The sequence below is a fragment of the Panulirus ornatus genome, chromosome 8 (assembly GCF_036320965.1).
Source record: "Panulirus ornatus isolate Po-2019 chromosome 8, ASM3632096v1, whole genome shotgun sequence".
NCBI lineage: Eukaryota > Metazoa > Arthropoda > Malacostraca > Decapoda > Palinuridae > Panulirus > Panulirus ornatus.
In genome coordinates this window covers 3,317,114-3,338,196 of record NC_092231.1, presented here as the reverse complement: position 1 = coordinate 3,338,196, position 21,083 = coordinate 3,317,114, and the positions used below count along the sequence as shown (strand labels likewise).

At 50.0% G+C, this 21,083-nt stretch overlaps 1 protein-coding gene across 2 annotated transcripts; it reads right to left on the bottom strand.

Annotated features, from left to right (window-relative positions):
- Positions 1 to 165: 165 nt before the first annotated feature.
- On the bottom strand, positions 166 to 20,768 carry LOC139749748 (uncharacterized). Of its 2 annotated transcripts, none has more exons than XM_071663951.1 (7): positions 20,679 to 20,768; positions 7,880 to 8,588; positions 6,508 to 7,392; positions 6,043 to 6,329; positions 5,245 to 5,427; positions 4,822 to 5,077; positions 166 to 984 (listed from the first exon to the last, which is right to left on the bottom strand). In XM_071663951.1, exons 2-7 carry the CDS (start codon positions 8,582 to 8,584, stop codon positions 823 to 825), a joined length of 2,478 nt encoding a protein of 825 aa, XP_071520052.1. In that variant the 5' UTR covers positions 8,585 to 8,588; positions 20,679 to 20,768; the 3' UTR covers positions 166 to 822. The 2 variants fall into 2 exon arrangements, with proteins under 2 accessions (XP_071520052.1, XP_071520053.1); XM_071663952.1 differs by lacking the exon at positions 20,679 to 20,768 and adding an exon at positions 14,731 to 14,947.
- Between the last annotated feature and the right edge of the window lie 315 nt (positions 20,769 to 21,083).

Sequence of the window (21,083 nt, the reverse complement as noted above, 5' to 3'; positions counted from 1 at the left end):
TTAGGTAAAGGCCACATGAATATATTGGAAAGTGACGCTCCACACATACAATCTCATACCTTGATCGAGTCTCACTTCACCACAGATCTTTACGAGATGACCAACATTGATACTTCGAGACTGTGTCATTCCCAACCACGACCTCTGGTAAATAAAAGTCCACGCCACAATTAAACAAATATAATGAACATGTTAAAGGATGCCAAATGAAGCAGCAGCTAACATAAGACTAGCTTACATTTCTCAGGCTTTAACCAGTAAAGTCTGACACTCTAGATATAAATTAATATTCTATAGAAAGTAATTATACAAACTGTACAGGTTCCCCAACCCCTCTCGAGTCTCCCCCTCCCCCCTGGTAATCCATCTAGTAACTAACACTTTGGTAAGTCAAAGAGAATCCGGAGTGGATCCTGAACATATGATTCTTGAAGTGGTTAGATGGCAAGATGGCAGCTAAAGACTAATGCTAACTTTATCCTCTTGAGAACCATGGCGCGAGCCTCAAGCACGACGTTTACGACCCTTGAACGCCATGGTACGATCCTTGGGTAGGATGCTTTGGCCAAGCGATCATACTCAAGGCTCGTATCGTCGTGCTCCAAGGTCGTATCGTCGTACTCAAGGATCGCACCGTCGTGCTCTTGGGCTTAACGACTGTACTATTCAGACAGGTGGTTGGAGAACGGCAGCGAGTTGACACCAGCCAAACCACTGGTCGTCAAACAGCTACCGCGTCCATCAGGTGGTGTTGGACCTGATCCAGTCCAGTTAGTGGCCTTATATTCTGGTGTTGGACCTGATCCAGTCCAGGTAGTGGCCTCATATTCTGGTGATGGACCTGATCCAGTCCAAGTAGTGTGGAATGTTGGTATAGACGCCTGGAACCCCACGTTCACCGCAGCCGACGCCCCAAGACACCAAGCCCACCAGTTGGACGGTGCCATCGCGGCCATGGCACACCAGGGGGCTCCCGCCGTCACCCTGTGGACACACATGGAAAGTCTGAGAAGGTGAGGACAGTCCAGGATCGGTGGACGATGGCGAAAATGGAGAATCTAGAGGAAGAAAAATGACTTGGAAGATGAATCAGGACTGCTGGACTTTAGAGTGTTGGTTCGAAACTAAGAACCTTCATAGAGAAATAGAAAGACGTAAGTCCTTGATGATTTCTGACACTGGAAGAGGATCACATTCCAGCTCAAGAGGACATGTTAGCTGAGGAGGACACACTGAAAAACTGCCAGAGACAAGAGACAAGCTAAAATGCAAGTTTCTGAGAGAAAAGTTGCAACCAGAAGATGTAACGAAAGCAGGAGATGGTCAACGATGATCACTTTACGTGTGGAGTTCTGCAGTCAGGAGGTACTTGAGCAGGTGGAGGAACTTGCAGACACGGGGGAATTCAGTGCTGAATACATCATCATGAAAGAAGAATGAGAGAAATGGAATGAATGCAGTCATTAGAGAGAAAATGGGGTACATCAAAGGAGGGTCGAGAGAAAACATACTGAAGAGATAACATCTGACCTGAACCTCTCTGGAGAGATAAGACGGCAGCAAGTAGGGAAAGATATGACCAAGGAGAAGGGAAAGACGCGTTTGATAAGGAAAACATACAGTTTCAGGAATATAAATGGATAGCCTAACTAAATAGTATAGAATTAGAAGATTCTATAAAGGAAAGATGAGCAGAGCGGTGTCGGTAATTGATATAATCCACCAAGGCAATGCAATAAACCAGAACAAATATATTCATCCATAAAAACGAAAGGATAATCAGGCTGATGCCGTGGGCAGCCGAACACTCAAGCCTCAGAGACGGTAACGTGTTGATAATGGAAGAATTCATCTATAAAGACGGAGATAGTGAGTCGTGGAGACATGATTTTCGTCGAGTGTTAAAGAGAAAGCCACCCTGCAGTCAGCATGTCACTAAGCACATCAGGATCACAGGAGATGAAACGTTACTCTTGACACATAACACGGAAACTGAGAACGTCAGATGCTGTACGCTGATTGGACAAGGTGGTAACCACGTAATGCTTGAGTATGACAGCGCTGGTCACAGGGGCTCAGAAACACTCAGAGAGAAACCCAGGCCCAGAGAGGCGAAGTATCCGTGAAAATCACACAGTTATCTTCTTTATATATAGTTTTTTGAGAACGTAGATTGTGAAATGGAGTTCTATTTCCATAATACAGATCATTATAAGGGAAAGTTGATATTGCTTGAAAAGACGTAATTCGTCTACTTCAGGTCCTTGCCCAATGTGGCTCACGAGATGTTATGATACTAATGAACGCGATGGAAAAGTGTGCCAAGACGATTGGCAGACATGAATCATCGTCCAGTATCTTGCAGTGCCAAGGGAATCGAGGAGGGCAAATGTCGTGCTTATCTTTAAGAAAGTAGATCGAAAAATTGAGCTCAGCTACAGACCAGCCTGTCGTACATGGACGGTACGTAAAACACAGGAAAAGATAACCAGAAAGCCAAAGGATGAGTTCTTGCAATCAGGAAAATACTTACGTGGTAGAAAGAGAAAATACGGCTTTGGAGAATGGAAGTCATGTGTAACAAATCTCTTTGACATCTATGAGAGAGTGAACTTCGCTTTAGACAACAGTGAAGTGTAGGTAGAGTACGTGACTCTGCTCTGCCAGAAAGTGTTTGACACTATACATCAAACATGGTGCCAGAATTAAGAGAGCTGAGTTACAGTGAGATGTTTGAGGCCATAATCATGCCCATCATGGAAGAGAGAAAATTAAGGGGTGACTTGAGCACAACCTCCAAGTTTCTTGACCAGTTTGGTGATGTCAGCGGTGAAGAAGATATCTTAGGAAGGTACGAAGATAGACAAACAAGAGGCCATAACAAGACACTAATCAGAAAACGTGATAGAAAAGATGTCAATACATGTGCTTATAATATCAAAGCATTGGATGAATGATATAGGTTAAGTGACGCATGAGATGGGTTAGGTGATGGATGAGATGGGTTAAGTGATGGATGAGATGGGTTAAGTGATGGATGAGATAGGTTAAGTGATGGATGAGATGGGTTAAGTGATGGATGAGATGGGTTAAGTGATGGATGAGATGGGTTAAGTGATGGATGAGATGGGTTAAGTGATGGATGAGATGGGTTAAGTGATGGATGAGATGGGTTAAGTGATGGATGAGATGGGTTAAGTGATGGATGAGATGGGTTAGGTGATGGATGAGATGGGTTAAGTGATGGATGAGATGGGTTAAGTGATGGATGAGATGGGTTAAGTGATGGATGAGATGGGTTAAGTGATGGATGAGATGGGTTAAGTGATGGATGAGATGGGTTAAGTGATGGATGAGATGGGTTAAGTGATGGATGAGATGGGTTAAGTGATGGATGAGATGGGTCAAGTGATGGATGAGATGGGTTAAGTGATGGATGAGATGGGTCAAGTGATGGATGAGATGGGTTAAGTGATGGATGAGATGGGTTAAGTGACGCATGAGATGGGTTAAGTGATGGATGAGATGGGTTAAGTGATGGATGAGATGGGTTAAGTGATGGATGAGATGGGTTAAGTGATGGATGAGATGGGTTAAGTGATGGATGAGATGGGTTAAGTGACGCATGAGATGGGTTAAGTGATGGATGAGATGGGTTAAGTGACGCATGAGATGGGTTAAGTGATGGATGAGATGGGTTAAGTGACGCATGAGATGGGTTAAGTGATGGATGAGATGGGTTAAGTGACGCATGAGATGGGTTAAGTGATGGATGAGATGGGTTAAGTGATGGATGAGATGGGTTAAGTGATGGATGAGATGGGTTAAGTGATGGATGAGATGGGTTAAGTGATGGATGAGATGGGTTAAGTGATGGATGAGATGGGTTAAGTGATGGATGAGATGGGTTAAGTGACGCATGAGATGGGTTAAGTGATGGATGAGATGGGTTAAGTGACGCATGAGATGGGTTAAGTGATGGATGAGATGGGTTAAGTGATGGATGAGATGGGTTAAGTGATGGATGAGATGGGTTAAGTGATGGATGAGATGGGTTAAGTGATGGATGAGATGGGTTAAGTGATGGATGAGATGGGTCAAGTGATAGATGAGATGGGTTAAGTGATGGATGAGATGGGTTAAGTGATGGATGAGATAGATTAAGTGATGGATGAGATAGGTTAAGTGATGGATGAGATAGATTAAGTGATGGATGAGATGGGTTAAGTGATGGATGAGATAGATTAAGTGATGGATGAGATAGATTAAGTGATGGATGAGATGGGTTAAGTGATGGATGAGATAGATTAAGTGATGGATGAGATGGGTTAAGTGATGGATGAGATGGGTTAAGTGATAGATGAGATGGGTCAAGTGATGGATGAGATGGGTTAAGTGATGGATGAGATGGGTTAAGTGATGGATGAGATGGGTTAAGTGATGGATGAGATAGGTTAAGTGATGGATGAGATAGATTAAGTGATGGATGAGATGGGTTAAGTGATGGATGAGATAGATTAAGTGATGGATGAGATGGGTTAAGTGATGGATGAGATGGGTTAAGTGATGGATGAGATGGGTTAAGTGATGGATAAGGTGGGTAAATGATGATACTATGAATGGTGACAATACAAATTTTTCTCATAAACTTGTATGATTATAAAGTTCAAGAGTCGGGGGCCCAAAAGTACAGAACTCCCTAACATTAATCAGTCCAGTATGAGACACTGACGACCCTTGAACGTGTATAACAAAATCAATACATCAACACATGACCTGAAGGGCAGCTACCAGGACCCATCCTGAAGAAGGAAGACTCACCTCGCAGGCGTCCTTGCCTTCCTCACCGCCGGCGCAAATCATCCCCTCATGAAGACTGAACGAGTGGCCCAGCCTCGTCTGGCGTAGGGAAGCCTGGCATACATGCCGGTCGATGACGGGCAGGTCCACCTCCTTCAGAACGTGCTGGAAGGAACCGTGGTCTCCGAAGGCGTCCTTACCCCAGCCCGACACATAGCATCGCTGGCTGGCGAAGCTGGCGAAGCGGTCGGGCATACACACGGGCGAGATGTGAGGGCTGTGAGGAGAAGTGGGAGGTGTTGTAGCTTACGTGAGGAGACAGAGTGTTCCCTCATTATCTTCCCTATGGTCATAGCCTCATTAACAGTACAGTTCCAAGACGGTCTGACATACAGGGTCATTTCGTCAAGTCAGGAGACACATCCATTGCCTGGAGCCACTTACTTGCTGGTGAGGTCAATGGCACTCTGGATCCTGACGACGGCGATGTCGTTGTTCAGGTTGCCGGCGTAGAACTCCGGGTGAGGGTAGATGCCCAAGACCTGCCTCTCCACATGTTTGTAGAACTCGGTGTCAGCGCCCACGTCCCACTCTCCGAGACGCACCTTCAGCTCGCCTGGGGTCAGGCTACGGAGACAGAGAGACATTACTTCGTGTACTGCATCTTGACCTGGGGTTCAACATGTTACATGAATCCTGGTTACTTGACCCTTTCGGCGGTCACCCCAGGTCACACAAACATAGCAACCAGGTCAGTGTTACATTTGGTCGGACGCAACACATAAGATTCCTGCCTAGACAGTGTTTCTTTTTCATAAAATGTCATCTCCAAACAGCAGTGTAATTATTGTGTTGTTAAGTGAACACATGACCTAGTCATGCAGCTGTTTACTGTTGTAGTTCAGCTCTTCCCGACCCCAGAGTTACCTACCCCCGTGAGACAGTGAGCAGTGGAGGGGACCCCAAAGATACCTACCCCGTGAGACAGTGAGCGGTAAGGGGAGCACCCCAGAGATAGCTACCCAGTGAGACCGTAAGTGGTGGAGGGGACTCCAGAGATATCTACCCAGTGAGACCGTAAGTGGTGGAGGGGACCCCAGAGATATCTACCCAGTGAGACCGTAAGTGGTGGAGGGGACCCCAGAGATATCTACCCGGTGAGACCGTAAGGGGTGGAGGGGACCCCAGAGATACCTACCCCGTGAGGCAGTGCGCGGCGGAGGGGACCCCAGAGATACCTACCCCGTGAGACAGTGCGCGGCCGTCAGTAGATGACGCTGGTCAATAAGGGCGGCGCCACACACGTACACACTTTCTCCCGTCTCCTTCCTCAGGATGGCCGCCTGCCACGGGTACTCCCCGAAGTCCGTCTCGCCCTGCTCGAAGCGAGTGTTCTTGACGCGGCCGAGAAGACCTACGGAGTTGCGTCGTCCGCAAGACGTAATCTCGCGCTGCTGACGGAAGACTGGACGTCGGCAGCAGACGTGGGACGCGGCGCAGCCGCTCACTCCCGGGTTGTAAGCGCCCACCTGTGCAGACCAAGACAAGATTAACATCAGACATAACTATCGAAGACTTTCCGTCCACAGGTCTCGACTTCTGGCACACACAAGTAACAGTAGTAATCATTTGCTAACCTGAGCGACGGGTAATTGAGTATTGTTGATTGTGAGAGAGAGAAGCTTCGACAGACGGTATCAAACTTACCCCTTGTCTGCTGCTGGCCAGGGCCGGCTGAACACTGCCGCGAGTCCTCCTGCTGTCCTTGAAGACCATAGCGTCTCTGTTGTTCCTCCTGCTATCCCTGAAGACCATAGTGTCTCTCTTGCTCCTCTCGGCATTTTCCTTCTTCTTATCTGCGTCGTCTTCCTTTGTCTTCACAACGTCTTTGCTCTCAGAGGCCGAAAAGACTTGAGTCTCATCAGAAGAGACGTCTTCATCAGCGGCCGTCGACAGGATGTCGGTCTTCTTATTCCGAGCGTCGATGCCGGGGAGGAAGTGTCCGCTGGACCTGCCGATGACGTCGAAGGAGGAGCAGTACTGCGGCGAGACGCACTGGCAGTCCTCGGAGTAGGTGGGTGAGGGACGAGGGGGGATGATAGGCAGGGGCCTCCCGACCTTGTCCAGCGTCGATCCGAAGCTGTTAAAGTTTTCGAGGGAGTCGAAGGAGTTGCTGGAGCCGATGGCGTGCGTCTGGCTGCCGCTGAAGGAGTTGTCCTTGGCGTAACCGATCCCTCCGTACGATCCGCTGTCATAGTGATGCTGGTGATTGTGTACGTGCTTGACAACGTGGCCCTTCTGGTGATGGCCGTAGGAGGAGTGGGCGGGCTCGGGCACGCTGTAGCTGGACTGGGGTGGCTCGTATGCTGGAGGAGGGGGACCGTAGGAGGGCTGTGGGGCGCCGTACCCGGAGGAAGGTACTGGTGGTGGGCCGTATGACGGAGGAGGGTGGTAGGCCGGGGGTGGATGGGAGTGGTAACCCTTCGGGATGGGCACGGCAGCGATGGGGCCTCCCACAGGAACGACCTGCACGGGCTGCACGTACGAGATGTCGTGATGGCTGATGCCGCCCTTGTGGTAACCCTTCTTGCACTGGAAAGAAAAGGGAATATCAAATGAAGGTCGTATGATACAAGTGGATCCTCCTCACATGGTTCCCTTCGTTCAGGAAAGATTCAAACCTAATGACTCACATAACCTTCTCTCTCTCTCTCTCTCTCTCTCTCTCTCTCTCTCTCTCTCTCTCTCTCTCTCTCTCTCTCACACACACACACACACACACACACGTTACGCAGCACACAAAACATAACTGGGACATTCATAAATGTAACATCCTCATGTTCTATGAGTCCCGACTGACAAGTTACTGTGTTTTTATAATTACTTTGATGCTTGAAAACAGCCGAGCAAACATGTATCATGAAAGACTCACAGTGCAAGCTTAGGCTTCTACAGGATTGACTTTATACCAACGTTGCAAAACTAAGTACATAATGAGCATTAGAAATGATCACATGACTGTGATTGTGAGTTATGTCGTGTTCGCTGGACGGCTACCAGGGAACGCGAATGTACTTACGTCGAAGCCCAGGCCGACGTCGCAGAGCTTGTCCTTGAGCCCCAGGAACCTTCCCTCGGCCCGGCCGCCTCCCGGCACCTCAAGCTTCCTGTCGTGTCGCCTCTCTCCCTTGTACTTGTCTCCCGTGACCACCGGGGCCACGGACACCCCAGGTGGGGACACGATGTGGAGCGGCGCAGGAGGTGGAGCCTCGATGTGGACCGGCGCAGGGGGCGGCGCCTCGATGTGGACGGGCGAAGGGGGCGGGGATATAAGGTGTGCTGCAGAAAAGTCACCGGATGTCGTCCCATGTAACGAAGCAGTCGAGAAGTCGGGAGATGAGCCGCGTATTGGCACGGTCGAAAACCCAGCAGTCGCTCCGCTCAGAGGCAGGGTCGAGAAGTCGTTGAAGGACGTTTCGTCTGATAACTCGAGGGAGAAGTCAGAGGACGCAGCCTCCACCAGGGGCGTGGCTGGGAGAGCGCGAGACGTTGCGAACCGGTGTTCGACGGCGCCTGGCGGGGCAGCCACGACCGTCGGGGAGTCTACTGAGGGAGCGCCAGGGAACACGACGTCACTGCCCGACTTAGAGGCTGAGAGGGACGCCGACCTGGCGGAGGGCGAGGGTGCGGCACCGCCGGCAGTATCGTCAGGCCCCCAGGACCAGCTGTTCCTGGCCTGGATGCCGACGGCCAACACCGCCAGCAGGGGAACCACACGTAACATCACGCTGGGGAGGAAAACGAGAATTAGAACTCCTTTTGAACGCTCGTGCGACGCACTCCACACTCCACGCAGGTGATGTCGCTAAAGTAGTGAGAGCTGGGAAAGGTGAAGGTGTGAGCGTCTCCGTCAGCGTCCACGACAATCACAGAGTTGGGTCTGCTCCGTGCGGGTCATGGGACCGGGGTGGTAGCACAGCGGGAGGTCGATCTCCCTTCCCTCTGGAGCAGCGCAGTGTCGGGGTCGCACTCCGAGAGCCCAGGTCCCGCGGGAGTCGGGTGGCGCCGACGACTTTCACTGCCCCGTCCTCCCTCCCAGTTGCCAACCTCCCTCCCCCCAACTGCCCACTGGTTCCCCAGCAGCGTGTGGGCGGTGTGTGGGTTGTGTGTAGGCGATATGTGGGTTGTGTGAGGGCAGTGTGTGAGGGCGGTGTGTGGGTTGTGTGCGGGCAGTGTGTGAGGGCGGTGTATGGGCGGTGTGGGGGCGGTGTGTAGGCGATGTGTGGGTGGCATGTGGGCGGTGTATGGGCAATGTGTGGGTGGTGTGTGGGCGATTGGACGATGTGTGGGCGGCGTGTGGGCACAGCGGTAAGAGGGTGTACTTGTGTTGGGATTTGAAACTTTGTAAATTATTTACATTTGAACAACAAGAGTGTAAATCTCTCTCCGTAACACAAACATAATGATCACTTTATGATACACTCAATCTAATCCCTAACTGGTCACCTCAGGCGACAGTGCATGACCCCAAGTGATAGTGCATGACCACAGGTGATGGTGCATGACCTTAAGTGACGGAGCATGACCTCAGGTGAAAGTGCATGACCTCAGGTGATAGTGCATGACCCCAGGTGACGGTGCATGACCTTAGGTGATAGTGCATGACCCCAGGTGACGGAACACTCCTATAAAAGTATAAAAAGCAAACAAATTGTTGCTCCAGAAAAACCAGGTAACCCAGAGACTGGATCCCTGGGCCAGGACGGCCACCTCCGCAGGTCAATCTGCTTCACTTTTACCGCCAGGGAGTGTTGCAAGTGTGTCTGTGTCCTGCTGTTGGCACCAGGGAGTGTTGCAAGTGTGTCTGTGTCCTGCTGTTGGCACCAGGGAGTGTTGCAAGTGTGTCTGTGTCCTGCTGTTGGCACCAGGGAGTGTTGCAAGTGTGTCTGTGTCCTGCTGTTGGCACCAGGGAGTGTTGCAAGTGTGTCTGTGTCCTGCTGTTGGCGCCAGGGAGTGTTGCAAGCGTGTCTGTGTCATGCTGTTGGCACTAGGGAGTGTTGCAAGTGTGTCTGTGTCATGCTGTTGGCACCAGGGAGTGTTGCAAGTGTCTGTGTCCTGCTGTTGGCACCAGGGAGTGTTGCAAGCGTGTCTGTGTCCTGCTGTTGGCACCAGGGAGTGTTGCAAGTGAGTATGTGTCCTGCTGTTGGCACTAGGGAGTGTTGCAAGTGTGTCTGTGTCATGCTGTTGGCACCAGGGAGTGTTGCAAGTGTGTCTGTGTCCTGCTGTTGGCACCAGGGAGTGTTGCAAGTGAGTATGTGTCCTGCTACTGGAACCAGGGAACGTTGCAAGTGAGTATGTGTCCTGCTGTTGGCACCAGGGAGTGTTGCAAGCGTGTCTGTGTCATGCTGTTGGCACTAGGGAGTGTTGCAAGTGTGTCTGTGTCATGCTGTTGGCACCAGGGAGTGTTGCAAGTGTCTGTGTCCTGCTGTTGGCACCAGGGAGTGTTGCAAGCGTGTCTGTGTCCTGCTGTTGGCACCAGGGAGTGTTGCAAGCGTGTCTGTGTCCTGCTGTTGGCACCAGGGAGTGTTGCAAGTGAGTATGTGTCCTGCTACTGGAACCAGGGAACGTTGCAAGTGAGTATGTGTCCTGCTACTGGAACCAGGGAACGTTGCAAGTGAGTATGTGTCCTGCTACTGGAACCAGGGAACGTTGCAAGTGAGTATGTGTCCTGCTACTGGAACCAGGGAACGTTGCAAGTGAGTATGTGTCCTGCTGTTGGCACCAGGGAGTGTTGCAAGTGTGTCTGTGTCCTGCTGTTGGCACCAGGGAGTGTTGCAAGTGAGTATGTGTCCTGCTACTGGAACCAGGGAACGTTGCAAGTGAGTATGTGTCCTGCTGTTGGCACCAGGGAGTGTTGCAAGCGTGTCTGTGTCCTGCTGTTGGCACCAGGGAGTGTTGCAAGTGAGTATGTGTCCTGCTACTGGAACCAGGGAACGTTGCAAGTGAGTATGTGTCCTGCTACTGGAACCAGGGAACGTTGCAAGTGAGTATGTGTCCTGCTGTTGGCACCAGGGAGTGTTGCAAGCGTGTCTGTGTCCTGCTGTTGGCACCAGGGAGTGTTGCAAGTGAGTATGTGTCCTGCTACTGGAACCAGGGAACGTTGCAAGTGAGTATGTGTCCTGCTACTGGAACCAGGGAACGTTGCAAGTGAGTATGTGTCCTGCTGTTGGCACCAGGGAGTGTTGCAAGTGTGTCTGTGTCATGCTGTTGGCACCAGGGAGTGTTGCAAGTGAGTATGTGTCCTGCTGTTGGCACCAGGGAGTGTTGCAAGTGAGTATGTGTCCTGCTGTTGGCACCAGGGAGTGTTGCAAGTGTGTCTGTGTCATGCTGTTGGCACCAGGGAGTGTTGCAAGTGAGTATGTGTCCTGCTGTTGGCACCAGGGAGTGTTGCAAGTGTGGTGCCGCTAGGAGGTTAGGCTAAGAAGGTAGGAGAACTCTCTTTGGTGTCATGGGAGATCGGGATGAAGGTGATGTGTAACATGCTGGGCCACATGCACGGCTGAACCACATGCATACCATCCATCAAGACATTTAACCTGAGTTTAGACGTGGTATGGAAGAAGGCAAAAGAACATTCACTCCTCCGCATTGCTTTGGTGGGTGGAATCACGTGAGGGAAAGAACAACAAATATGTTTTGTTGCAGGAGACATAGATGTGTGCGGGTCATCTCGTGAAGGCAGCTGGGAATGAAGTCTTCATTCACAAAGCATAGAGTCTCATGCACTGGCACCAGTGAAGGAAGGGGTCCCACAGACTGGTTCCAAAAGGAGAGGAACTACCCCAACCAGAGGCAAGGCAAACTGGTGGTTACGCTCTCATTCCAGGTCCTTGTTAGTGGTCGTTGTACAGTTGGTCGTCACAGGGGGTGGAAGTCGTCGTCCTGATCATCGTCAGTAGCGCCTCAAGTCGTACCAGCTGACGATGTCGTCCCTACCACTTCACGTGAGGGAGGAGGAGGGTCGTCCCTGGTCGTGCTGCTGGCCCAGCCTGGCGTCCCCTGTGGTCAGACTCGCCCGCCCACACACACACACGGGTCAAGTGCAGATCAGGTATGTTGTGGGTCAAACTAAATCATGATGTTATACGTCACTGGTGGGACGACTGTCATACTAATGTACACACAACGAAAATGAATTAGCTTTACAGTTTTGTGTTAGACAATATGACGCGACGGACGAAGGATTCTGACAAATGCTACTTCTAGTCTTGCGTCACATTGATAGCTGTGTTGTTTTCTTACATATATTTCTCAACGTGCGTGAAACAAAGTACATAATGTAGAATATATTGTATTTAACTGTAATTCATCTATTTCATATTTTATTTCGAAATTAATTACTATACAGAAGTTACCACAATTGTCAAGAAAGTGTCACGCATTCACGGTGTTCATTTTGAAATCCATCAGGTCCTTACCGTGACGATTTGTCGAGTGTACATAGATCTATCGCATCCACGACAGAACACACACAGGACAACACACACACACACACACACACACACACACACACACACACCATTCGTTGGGAAAGAAGAGGAGGCGTTACCCCTGGTGCAGAAGGTACTGGTCGTCAGCGCAAGTCTCCCTGTCTACCATATCGTCCAGATCAGCAAGTCTCCCCGTCTACCATATCGTCCAGATCAACATTCATCCGTCGTCCGTCTGAGATAACAACTGAAGACGGCCGGAGGGACACCAAGTGTGTCTCTGCTGCTAACTCGGAACAATGGAGCTTTCTCCTGGGGTCATCTCGAGGGAAGGCCCCAGCCGTGGTGTGGTGGCGAGGGTCCCTGACCCTGGGAGGTGGTGGTGCTGGTAAGGAGAGCGGACATCATGGGTCGCATCTCGGGGGAGCGACGTTGTGGGCATCGTGTGAGCATCAGACGAAACTTCGACAGTTTAAGCTGCCATGTGTAATGGTACGATAATACCAGTCAAATGGCTCTGGTGTCTTTGTCTGTGTTTGTCAGCGTTATAGCTGCATGACGACTGTGCACCTGGTGTGTGTGTGTGTGTGTGTGTGTGTGTGTGTGCGAATATTATTTGTATGTTATGAAGAGAGAGTTTTACACTCGTGTTGCCCCGTCTCTTAACCTCGTGTTTATGTAAAATGTCTTTCTCCTACATATACATATACATATATGCACACACACGCAAACCCTAGTCTATGCCGGGTGTGTGTGTGTGTGTGTGTGTGTGTGTGTGTGAGCTAGAGACACCACTCCTGATGTATCATTTCATGTTTCACGGACACAAGACGTACGTTCTTAGTTTTGATATTTGGAATGACTGAAATTCATCACACCCAGAGGTTGCCATTATTTATATCACTATAACAAAGTCAGCTCTCGTTATTGAGAATAGTGTTGCTGGACAGTGATTGTCACTGGGTAATGAGTGTTGCTGACACTAGTGTTGCTGGGCAGTGAGTGTTGCTGACACTAGTGTTGCTGAGTAGTGAGTGTTACTAACAGTATCCTTCCTGACGTTAGTGTTGCCGACATTAATAATGTTGCTGGGTAGTGGCTGAATTTGCTGTGGGTGTTCGCGTCAACACAACAGTAACACTCTACTCTTTCTCCTCAACAGTTTCTCACATCAGATTCTCTCTCTCTCTCTCTCTCTCTCTCTCTCTCTCTCCCCTGGCTTACAGCAGGATGTGACGCAGCAGAGACGAAGGTACACACTCAGCTGGGGCGTAGCGTCCATCAAGCGGCCGCCCCGCTGGAGTAACTCACACCTGCATATTGCAAGGCGGAGGACCAGCTTGTGTCAGACGCTCGAGGGAGTTGCCTGAGGAATGACACCAACGTACAAATGATGCTTGTTGATGGCTCTAGATGACAGGGAAGTTAGAGCTCTGGTCTCTTAAAGACACGACTTTTGATAAGGAAGACACAGACGTTGGTCTGACACCAGACAGACCATAAGAATTCATGACCAAAAAGTTTATAAGACACCAAACACCAGACTGAGCTTGAGAGAGTCCAGGGAAGGGAACACGAGCCAGATGAGGAGACATTAATGATACCCAAACTATCTTCATCACAGAAGCGAAGGCTTCGTTCTGGGTTAACAGGAGCTCCACGTAAGTGTAGTGTTCCAAACACACACAGTTCCTCCTACAATATACGCTGGGCTGAGCCTTAGAAGTGAAAACGTTTAAACCGACCTACGGAAATCCTGATAAAGAGAATGATCAAAAACAGGAATAAACTGTCTTCTTCTGTCATAATCATCAACACAACAGAATCATTTAAAAAGAAACTGGACGATTATTTCCAATCGTTAAGTTACCAATAAGTAAATAAAGAAAATCATCTTTCTCCAGAGAACATCGCTCCAAGGCAGCGGGTCGTCCGCTACCTGTACACTGTATATGTCTATGTTGCACCGCACATATCATGGTATGGTTTACCTAAAGCCACACTACATGTAAGCTGGTATTTAAGCTGTGTCCCAGCACAAACTGAAACTCAACAGCTGTCCTTAGAAATGATGACGGGTCTCAGGTCAATCTTAATTTGCATCACGTAAACGGGTCAAGTCTACCACCACGTCCACCATCGATGTCAGGTCATTGCTGATGAACGAGGTCATACTGCTGATACGAGGTCATGGCTGTGTCGAGGCCACATCAGGACGAACTTATCGGGTCACAAGATGTAACGGGTCACAACTATATCGGGTTCACAGCGAAGCTATGTGTACCCAGAGGTCTGGAATTCAAAGCCATGAAGCCATGTAGGACGCCCAGCCATACACGATGTGTTCTGACCCGAGCTTACCTCTCAACTCGACCCAGCAGGCCCAGCCTCCGTCCCAGTCTTCACCTCCACCCGATAAACCTGTCAATATCTACGGTACCTTCTGCAGGAGAGGGATGTTGTGGCTACAGCTGTGGCTGGGGACGAAGGTTCTCCACAATGTGGCAGTGGACGAACACTCTTCAAAAGGTCGCTGTAGCTGTGGGTTGGAGCGAACACACTGTGGCTGTGGGTGAGGCTCTCCACACCAGTGGACGCTCTGCTGGTGGCGCCTCTAGTGTCTCTTTTGCCAACACTCGCCACACTTCATCGACTCCAGACTCCGCCTCTCCATCTCCTGACGGGGCCGTGGGCGTGCAGGCCCCTCCTGCCTCGCCCACGACCCTACTACCGCACCTGATTTCACTTTCCCCTCTCGCTGGTGAGCACCCACGGGTCACCCTCGCTCAGTCTCTCATATTTGCACCCACAAATCATGATAATAATGAACATAAACATTCAGGTATATGTGGTAGATTCCCGGTACAATTATACTCACAGTATGGTACAGTCTGGTATGCTGGTTTCTTCAACAATGTGGTAGCTTGGACTAGAAGCCTGGTCTGGTAGCCTGTACAAACAGCCTGGACTGGTAGTTTACACTAACAGCCTGGTCTGGTGGTTAGGCCTTGCAGCCTGGACTGCTGGTCTGGACACGTACAAGACATGTACTGAAGGCAACCATATTCTCATGTGAGGTAAAAGGATGAGGAAAAACGAGGAGCCGTCTTGACGAAGTAATGAGCCCCTCCTCAGATGTGCGTGCGAGGCTGCTGCACACCTGGTCTGTCCTCCTACGGCGCCTCCTGCAGCAGGACATGACTTTCACGCCTGCGTTTCTCCCCTTGTTGGGCAGGTGGTGGGGCGAGCGTGGGCGAGGCCTTCGGCCGACGCTCTAACATGTTTAGAAACCAGAAAAGAAAAAAAAACAAGCAACAAAATCTTTTAGATACAGATCTGAAAATATCTTAAAACCATTTTCTTTTATCAATTAGTTCCAGCAGAGAACGAATATAAGTATTTTCTCTCTCGTGATATTGTAGAATTATATGTTCGGGAGAAAAAAAACATTTTATGTGTTGAAAGATTTCGAATTCGTATACTTGACATTCATAGAAAGTGAACGATAAGTTTGGCTTTGCGTGACAATTGTAAATAAATGGTTGGTCAGATGATGATCATGCAGTCTTTCACCAGTTCATCACTTGTATCACCGCTTACCAGTGGATTACATACGTCATCGTCACACTGGGGAAAGAAATGAATTCGCCTGCCACTATGGGGGACGCCGTCCACTGGGAAATATAGAGGAACACTGCAATCCCCACTGAAGATCGGTGTCTGGCAGCGAAGCGTGCGAGGCTACTACATTCTCAGGTCTCATAATGAGGTGACCTGAGGGTCCTACAGGGTCACCACAGTTCTAACACAGGTGATAAGGTGACCCCTGGACACACGGAGCCATAGGCTTGAAGGCAGAGCCCTGGTCGATCATGATATACCTCATGAAATATTCGACCTGTGGTCGGAAGCTTGGCTGCTGGGCTTTGGTCGACGTCTGCGTCTAATTTCAACGCGACTCTAAATAGTAATCTCTCGGTCCTGCCGTAACACTAGCGTTAATCACTAGGCTTTCTTGAGTCAAGAAGAGTAAAGGATTTTGCAAGAAGTAATTTGGCTGGTGTGAGCGGCTGCAGCAGATTATGACGCGAGGCGTCCAGGCCCTTACTCTCACTAGCGCGACGTTGCCAGCCGTGGGCGGAGGGGAAAGTTATCGTACCCTGAATAAACATCGACCGGGTTTCTAACGAAGCTCTTCATATTCTTATTTTCTTATGGAAGATAGAACTAGGACGACAGTTGACGTGTAAGGTATGATGGTTACCTCTGACGTTGTTTAAACTTCCGACGTTCATTTAAGAAAATTCGCTGAGGATATTGGTCAACGCTTGTACGCTACGTCAGAATGATGATTTTCGATGAGGTTTGTCGTAGTCTTGGCTTACGTGCGTTGTACATCTACGATGGTCAAGTCTACTTTGAAAGTTGTATTGTTTTGCGTGTCATCTGAATTACTTTCCTCCAGCAGTACAACCCGACTGGTGGACAATTATTATAATCGTTTGAATCTAAATAGACAACCAGTTTTAAATGCCCCCGATCGTGACTCACATAAGACCCCGCGAGCGTACAACTTTCTCCTGTATTGTACAAATACGTAATTACTGACACAAACACGTTCATATATAACAGTGGCTGATTGTATCATTGCGACACATCAGTACAGCTGAAGATGTAGTACAGGAGAGGCTGTAGGGAACAGAGGCGGTAGTACAGTACATCACCAACCCTGGACGAGTAGAAACGTAGTACAGTACTACCAATTTTCAGGACCAGTGGAGAGACGGCGCAGTACTGCCAACACCTGAGGACCAGTGGAGCTACCTACCCCTACCTGGGGCGGGACTCCCCTCGTGCCTCGTCCGCCTCACCATCACCCTCTAACATGACCCTGCTCGTCAGGTTTCCTCTTAAACAATTCTCTTTTCGTTTATACTTTTTCTTCATCAGTATTTTTAGATCTAGTGGCACCTGCAGCCACCAGCCCCGACGCCCGAGGTGGGAGGGAATGTCACCGATACTGAAGGCGTCTCGGCGCCGCCTCTACGATGGGCCTCCGGTTCTGCCAATGGCACCACAACATGGCTTTGTTGTATACCTGGGAGAGACGGTCGTCCACAACACCTCACAGCGCCTCTGGTGATGCTCAGCTTCACGCTTTAGGCCCCCTGACTTGTGCTGTGGGAGTCGCTGACGTTAGCCAAGGGCTTCCCGCTCCCCCGGGGAGAGGAACTATGTCTGATGGGACTCAAGAGCCTCCAGCTCTCTATAGCGAGGGCTGTGGTCGACGCGACACAGTGGCCTTCCTCACCCCGGTCTCATGGTGTCTTCCTTCTCTACTTCCGTTGACATCGTCAGGTTTGCGAGTGGGTCGCTGGACGGGTGCGTCACAGGAAGCCTGACTCGTCAGTTTATTTGAGATAACTGTTCTTTTACGTCCTGCTGGGAATCACCTTTGTTGAGATAGAGTCAAGATAATTCGTCGCTGTTGAAAGTCTCATGATCTGCAGAAGGTGTCAGGATGTCGTGCTAGCCAGCGGGAGGAACTCATCGTCCTCGGTGACCCTAAAGTGATGGTGGGATGATCCTGGTGTGACAGAGGACGTGGGGACAACCATGAGACAATAGTCTCCCCTCAGATCGGGGCTGATCTGCAGTGAAATGGGAGTTTATGTTGGGGGGTGATGGCGGATTTTCATAGTGGTTGCAAAAACGCTTTACCTGCCATTTGATATTTTTCTCTTTCTAAAACTAGTTGGATGAGTGTCAATACTAAGGAGTGGAAGAGAAAATATCTTGCCAGTTTTTTTTTTTAAAGAAAGACGGTGGAGAAAACACGCTAAAGTTTAGGTCAGTATCACTGATAAGCTTTGTTTGTACACTAATGGAAGAAATGACCGAGAACCACAGGGATGAAGGCTTGTACAAGAGGCTCTTTGGTGTTACAGATCTTCTGGACTCTTACAGGAAGATGACAACTAACACGAAAAAACAGAGGGCGGCAAAATATGTTTTTGACTGTTGGTGGATATCATACAGACTCCGCTAGAGGCTAGAAGTGCATTTATCTTTCTCAGATGACATACGAAGGAGGTCACTTTCCTGAATCCAAATCTATGTTAACGGACGAAGAGAGGACACAGAGATGCCTTCTCCAACTGGGTAAAAGTGAGCAATGGTATTCCACAGGGTCTTGGAACCCCTGCTCATAATCTGTAGAAATTAGCTCATCAAAGCATTCGAGACGTGTTAGTAGGTGATTCAAACTCTTGATAAGGAGTCTTCAGATCTACGGCACTCTATAAAGAACTCTGACTAGCTCCATCATTGGTCACATACAGAGACTAACATCGTTCAAACCAAGATAGGAGGAGATGAGGCCAGTGTATGCCTATAATTAACTATCATCTCACCAATTACACAGTTTGTCGCGAGCAAACCACATTAGAAGACTTGCAACGGAGGTAAACTACATGATAAGAAATGTGGGGGGAAAATGCTCTCTTCATCTACGCTGACGAAGGAGCAGAGATGGTCACCAGCTTGACCATCCGAGTGAAGGCAGCGTAGCCACGCGCTTGAGCGGGTGTAGCGTCGGACAACAAGAACTGCACCTGAAGTGAGAGCTACCACGCTGCAGGCAGAGGTCAACAGCCGCGGAGAAGGACAAGTGGAGATAAGACGAGAGAGTCAAATTCGTCTGTGGACTGGACGATATGGATGTGGAAACGCCCTCGAAACGGGGCGGAGCCGCTCAGCTCCATGTATCAACACGGAGCTAAACAAGACGAGTTAGAGAAGTGTGGGAACATTTCAGTGGTATGAGAATAATCGACGATTGCGAAAAAAAAGTCTGAAAAAATAGTGAACGTCGAGAACGACGAGAAGTTCAAGTGATCGTATGAGAGAAAAAGGGAAAGTACGAGAGTGAGGCTCCCTGCCTCTCCTGGTGTTAGCGTCGCCCGAGCCGCCACCACGGGCCGATGACGACCTGACAACCCGTCCGCTCACACAGATAAGTCCTCAAACACGCACTCACAAGACCAACAACAACAACAACAACAACAACAGGCAAACAAAGGCAGACAGAGCGCCTCCCCGACTCCCCCTTCCCACCTGAGCAAAGACAGGTTCATCATCGCTGGTGACGCGTGTCAGTCAGCGAGGGAGAGGGTGGCTGCTGAGGCCGACCTCCGCCGTGACCCCACACCCGTTACCAGGGTCACCTCCCGCTACTGTAACAAACACATACACACACACACACACACACACACACACACACACACACACGAACCCTCCACTAAACAACAGTGGTAAACAATGATGCACGGTGCAGGGGTACCACCTGAGTGGGGTACCACAGGGCAGCGGATGGGGTACCTCCAGGCCCCAGGTAGGGTACCTCCAGGCCTCAGGTGGGCTACCTCCAGGCCTCAGGTGGGCTACCTCCAGGCCTCAGGTGGGCTACCTCCAGGCCCCAGGTGGGGTACCTCCAGGCCTCAGGTGGGCTACCTCCAGGCCTCAGGTGGGCTACCTCCAGGCCTCAGGTGGGCTACCTCCAGGCCTCAGGTGGGCTACCTCCAGGCCCCAGGTGGGGTACCTCCAGGCCTCAGGTGGGCTACCTCCAGGCCTCAGGTGGGGTACCTCCAGGCCTCAGGTGGGCTACCTCCAGGCCTCAGGTGGGCTACCTCCAGGCCCCAGGTGGGGTACCTCCAGGCCTCAGGTGGGCTACCTCCAGGCCCCAGGTGGGGTACCTCCAGGCCTCAGGTGGGCTACCTCCAGGCCTCAGGTGGGGTACCTCCAGGCCTCAGGTGGGCTACCTCCAGGCCTCAGGTGGGGTACCTCCAGGCCTCAGGTGGGCTACCTCCAGGCCTCAGGTGGGCTACCTCCAGGCCTCAGGTGGGTGGAAACTTTCCAACAAGTGCAAGTAACGTCCTGAGTGAGGCCACACGTGACCCCAGGACTGGATCATGTATCTAATGGGAGACTTTTCAACTCTGACTTGATCTTCCAGACACATATTCTCTATACCTAATTACTCATTAAAGAGAAACCTTAATTAATCATGAGATGACATATGATGATAACTGGCGAAATTAAATGTAATACAGTAATCAAACCCGAGTTAACTATCAGAGTAATGAACGGCTGCTTGTTTGGGTTTTAAGCGTATTAGCTAAGAGGGTCATTAAGGCCTATCAACTACCTGGGTCATTAAAGCTATTACCACATTATAATCACCAACACAACAATCTTATAAACCTTCTTTAAATGTATAACAGTATAATTCTACGACCATACACGCTCTCACTGCACACATTGACCTTTCATACGCAACACATACTGTTGTATCATCCTCAGCAACGTTACGGTAACATGTTAACTCACCAGGCTGGAGGATGAGACACTTGTGACAACGTAACACTCACTTCTGCTACTTGCCTTTCACTAACCGGCCGCCTCGCGAGTCTCTTTATTTATATACTTGGGCGCGGGTGCCAGCTGTAGGACGATCTTCCAGCACCGCTCCCAATCTTTTCCGACATTTCGCCGACCATAGGAGGGAAAGAGGGAGTCTGAGGACCCGGTGTGGTGCTGTGTTTGTGTCTCTTTATCCCTCGTTACTGTCCTTCCTGTTGTTCTTGTGGGTAGAGTCGACTTCCACGCGAAGCAGTGCCCCCTGTACCAGCCAGCAGTGCCCCCTGTACCAGCCAGCAGTGCCCCCTGTACCAGCCAGCAGTGCCCCCTGTACCAGCCAGCAGTGCCCCCTGTAACAGCCAGTAATAACCCCTG

What these genes read in the sequence shown, in the direction of transcription:
- LOC139749748 (XM_071663951.1), bottom strand. Translation starts at nt 8,584, where the DNA reads ATGTTACGTGTGGTTCCCCTGCTGGCGGTGTTGGCCGTCGGCATCCAG. An exon ending in TGGCCAGCAGCAGACAAGGG is followed by an intron (nt 6,330 to 6,507) that starts GTAAGTTTGATA and finishes TGGTCTGCACAG; the next exon opens with GTGGGCGCTTACAACCCGGG. An exon ending in GCCGCGCACTGTCTCACGGG is followed by an intron (nt 5,428 to 6,042) that starts GTAGGTATCTCT and finishes CTGTCTCCGTAG; the next exon opens with CCTGACCCCAGGCGAGCTGA.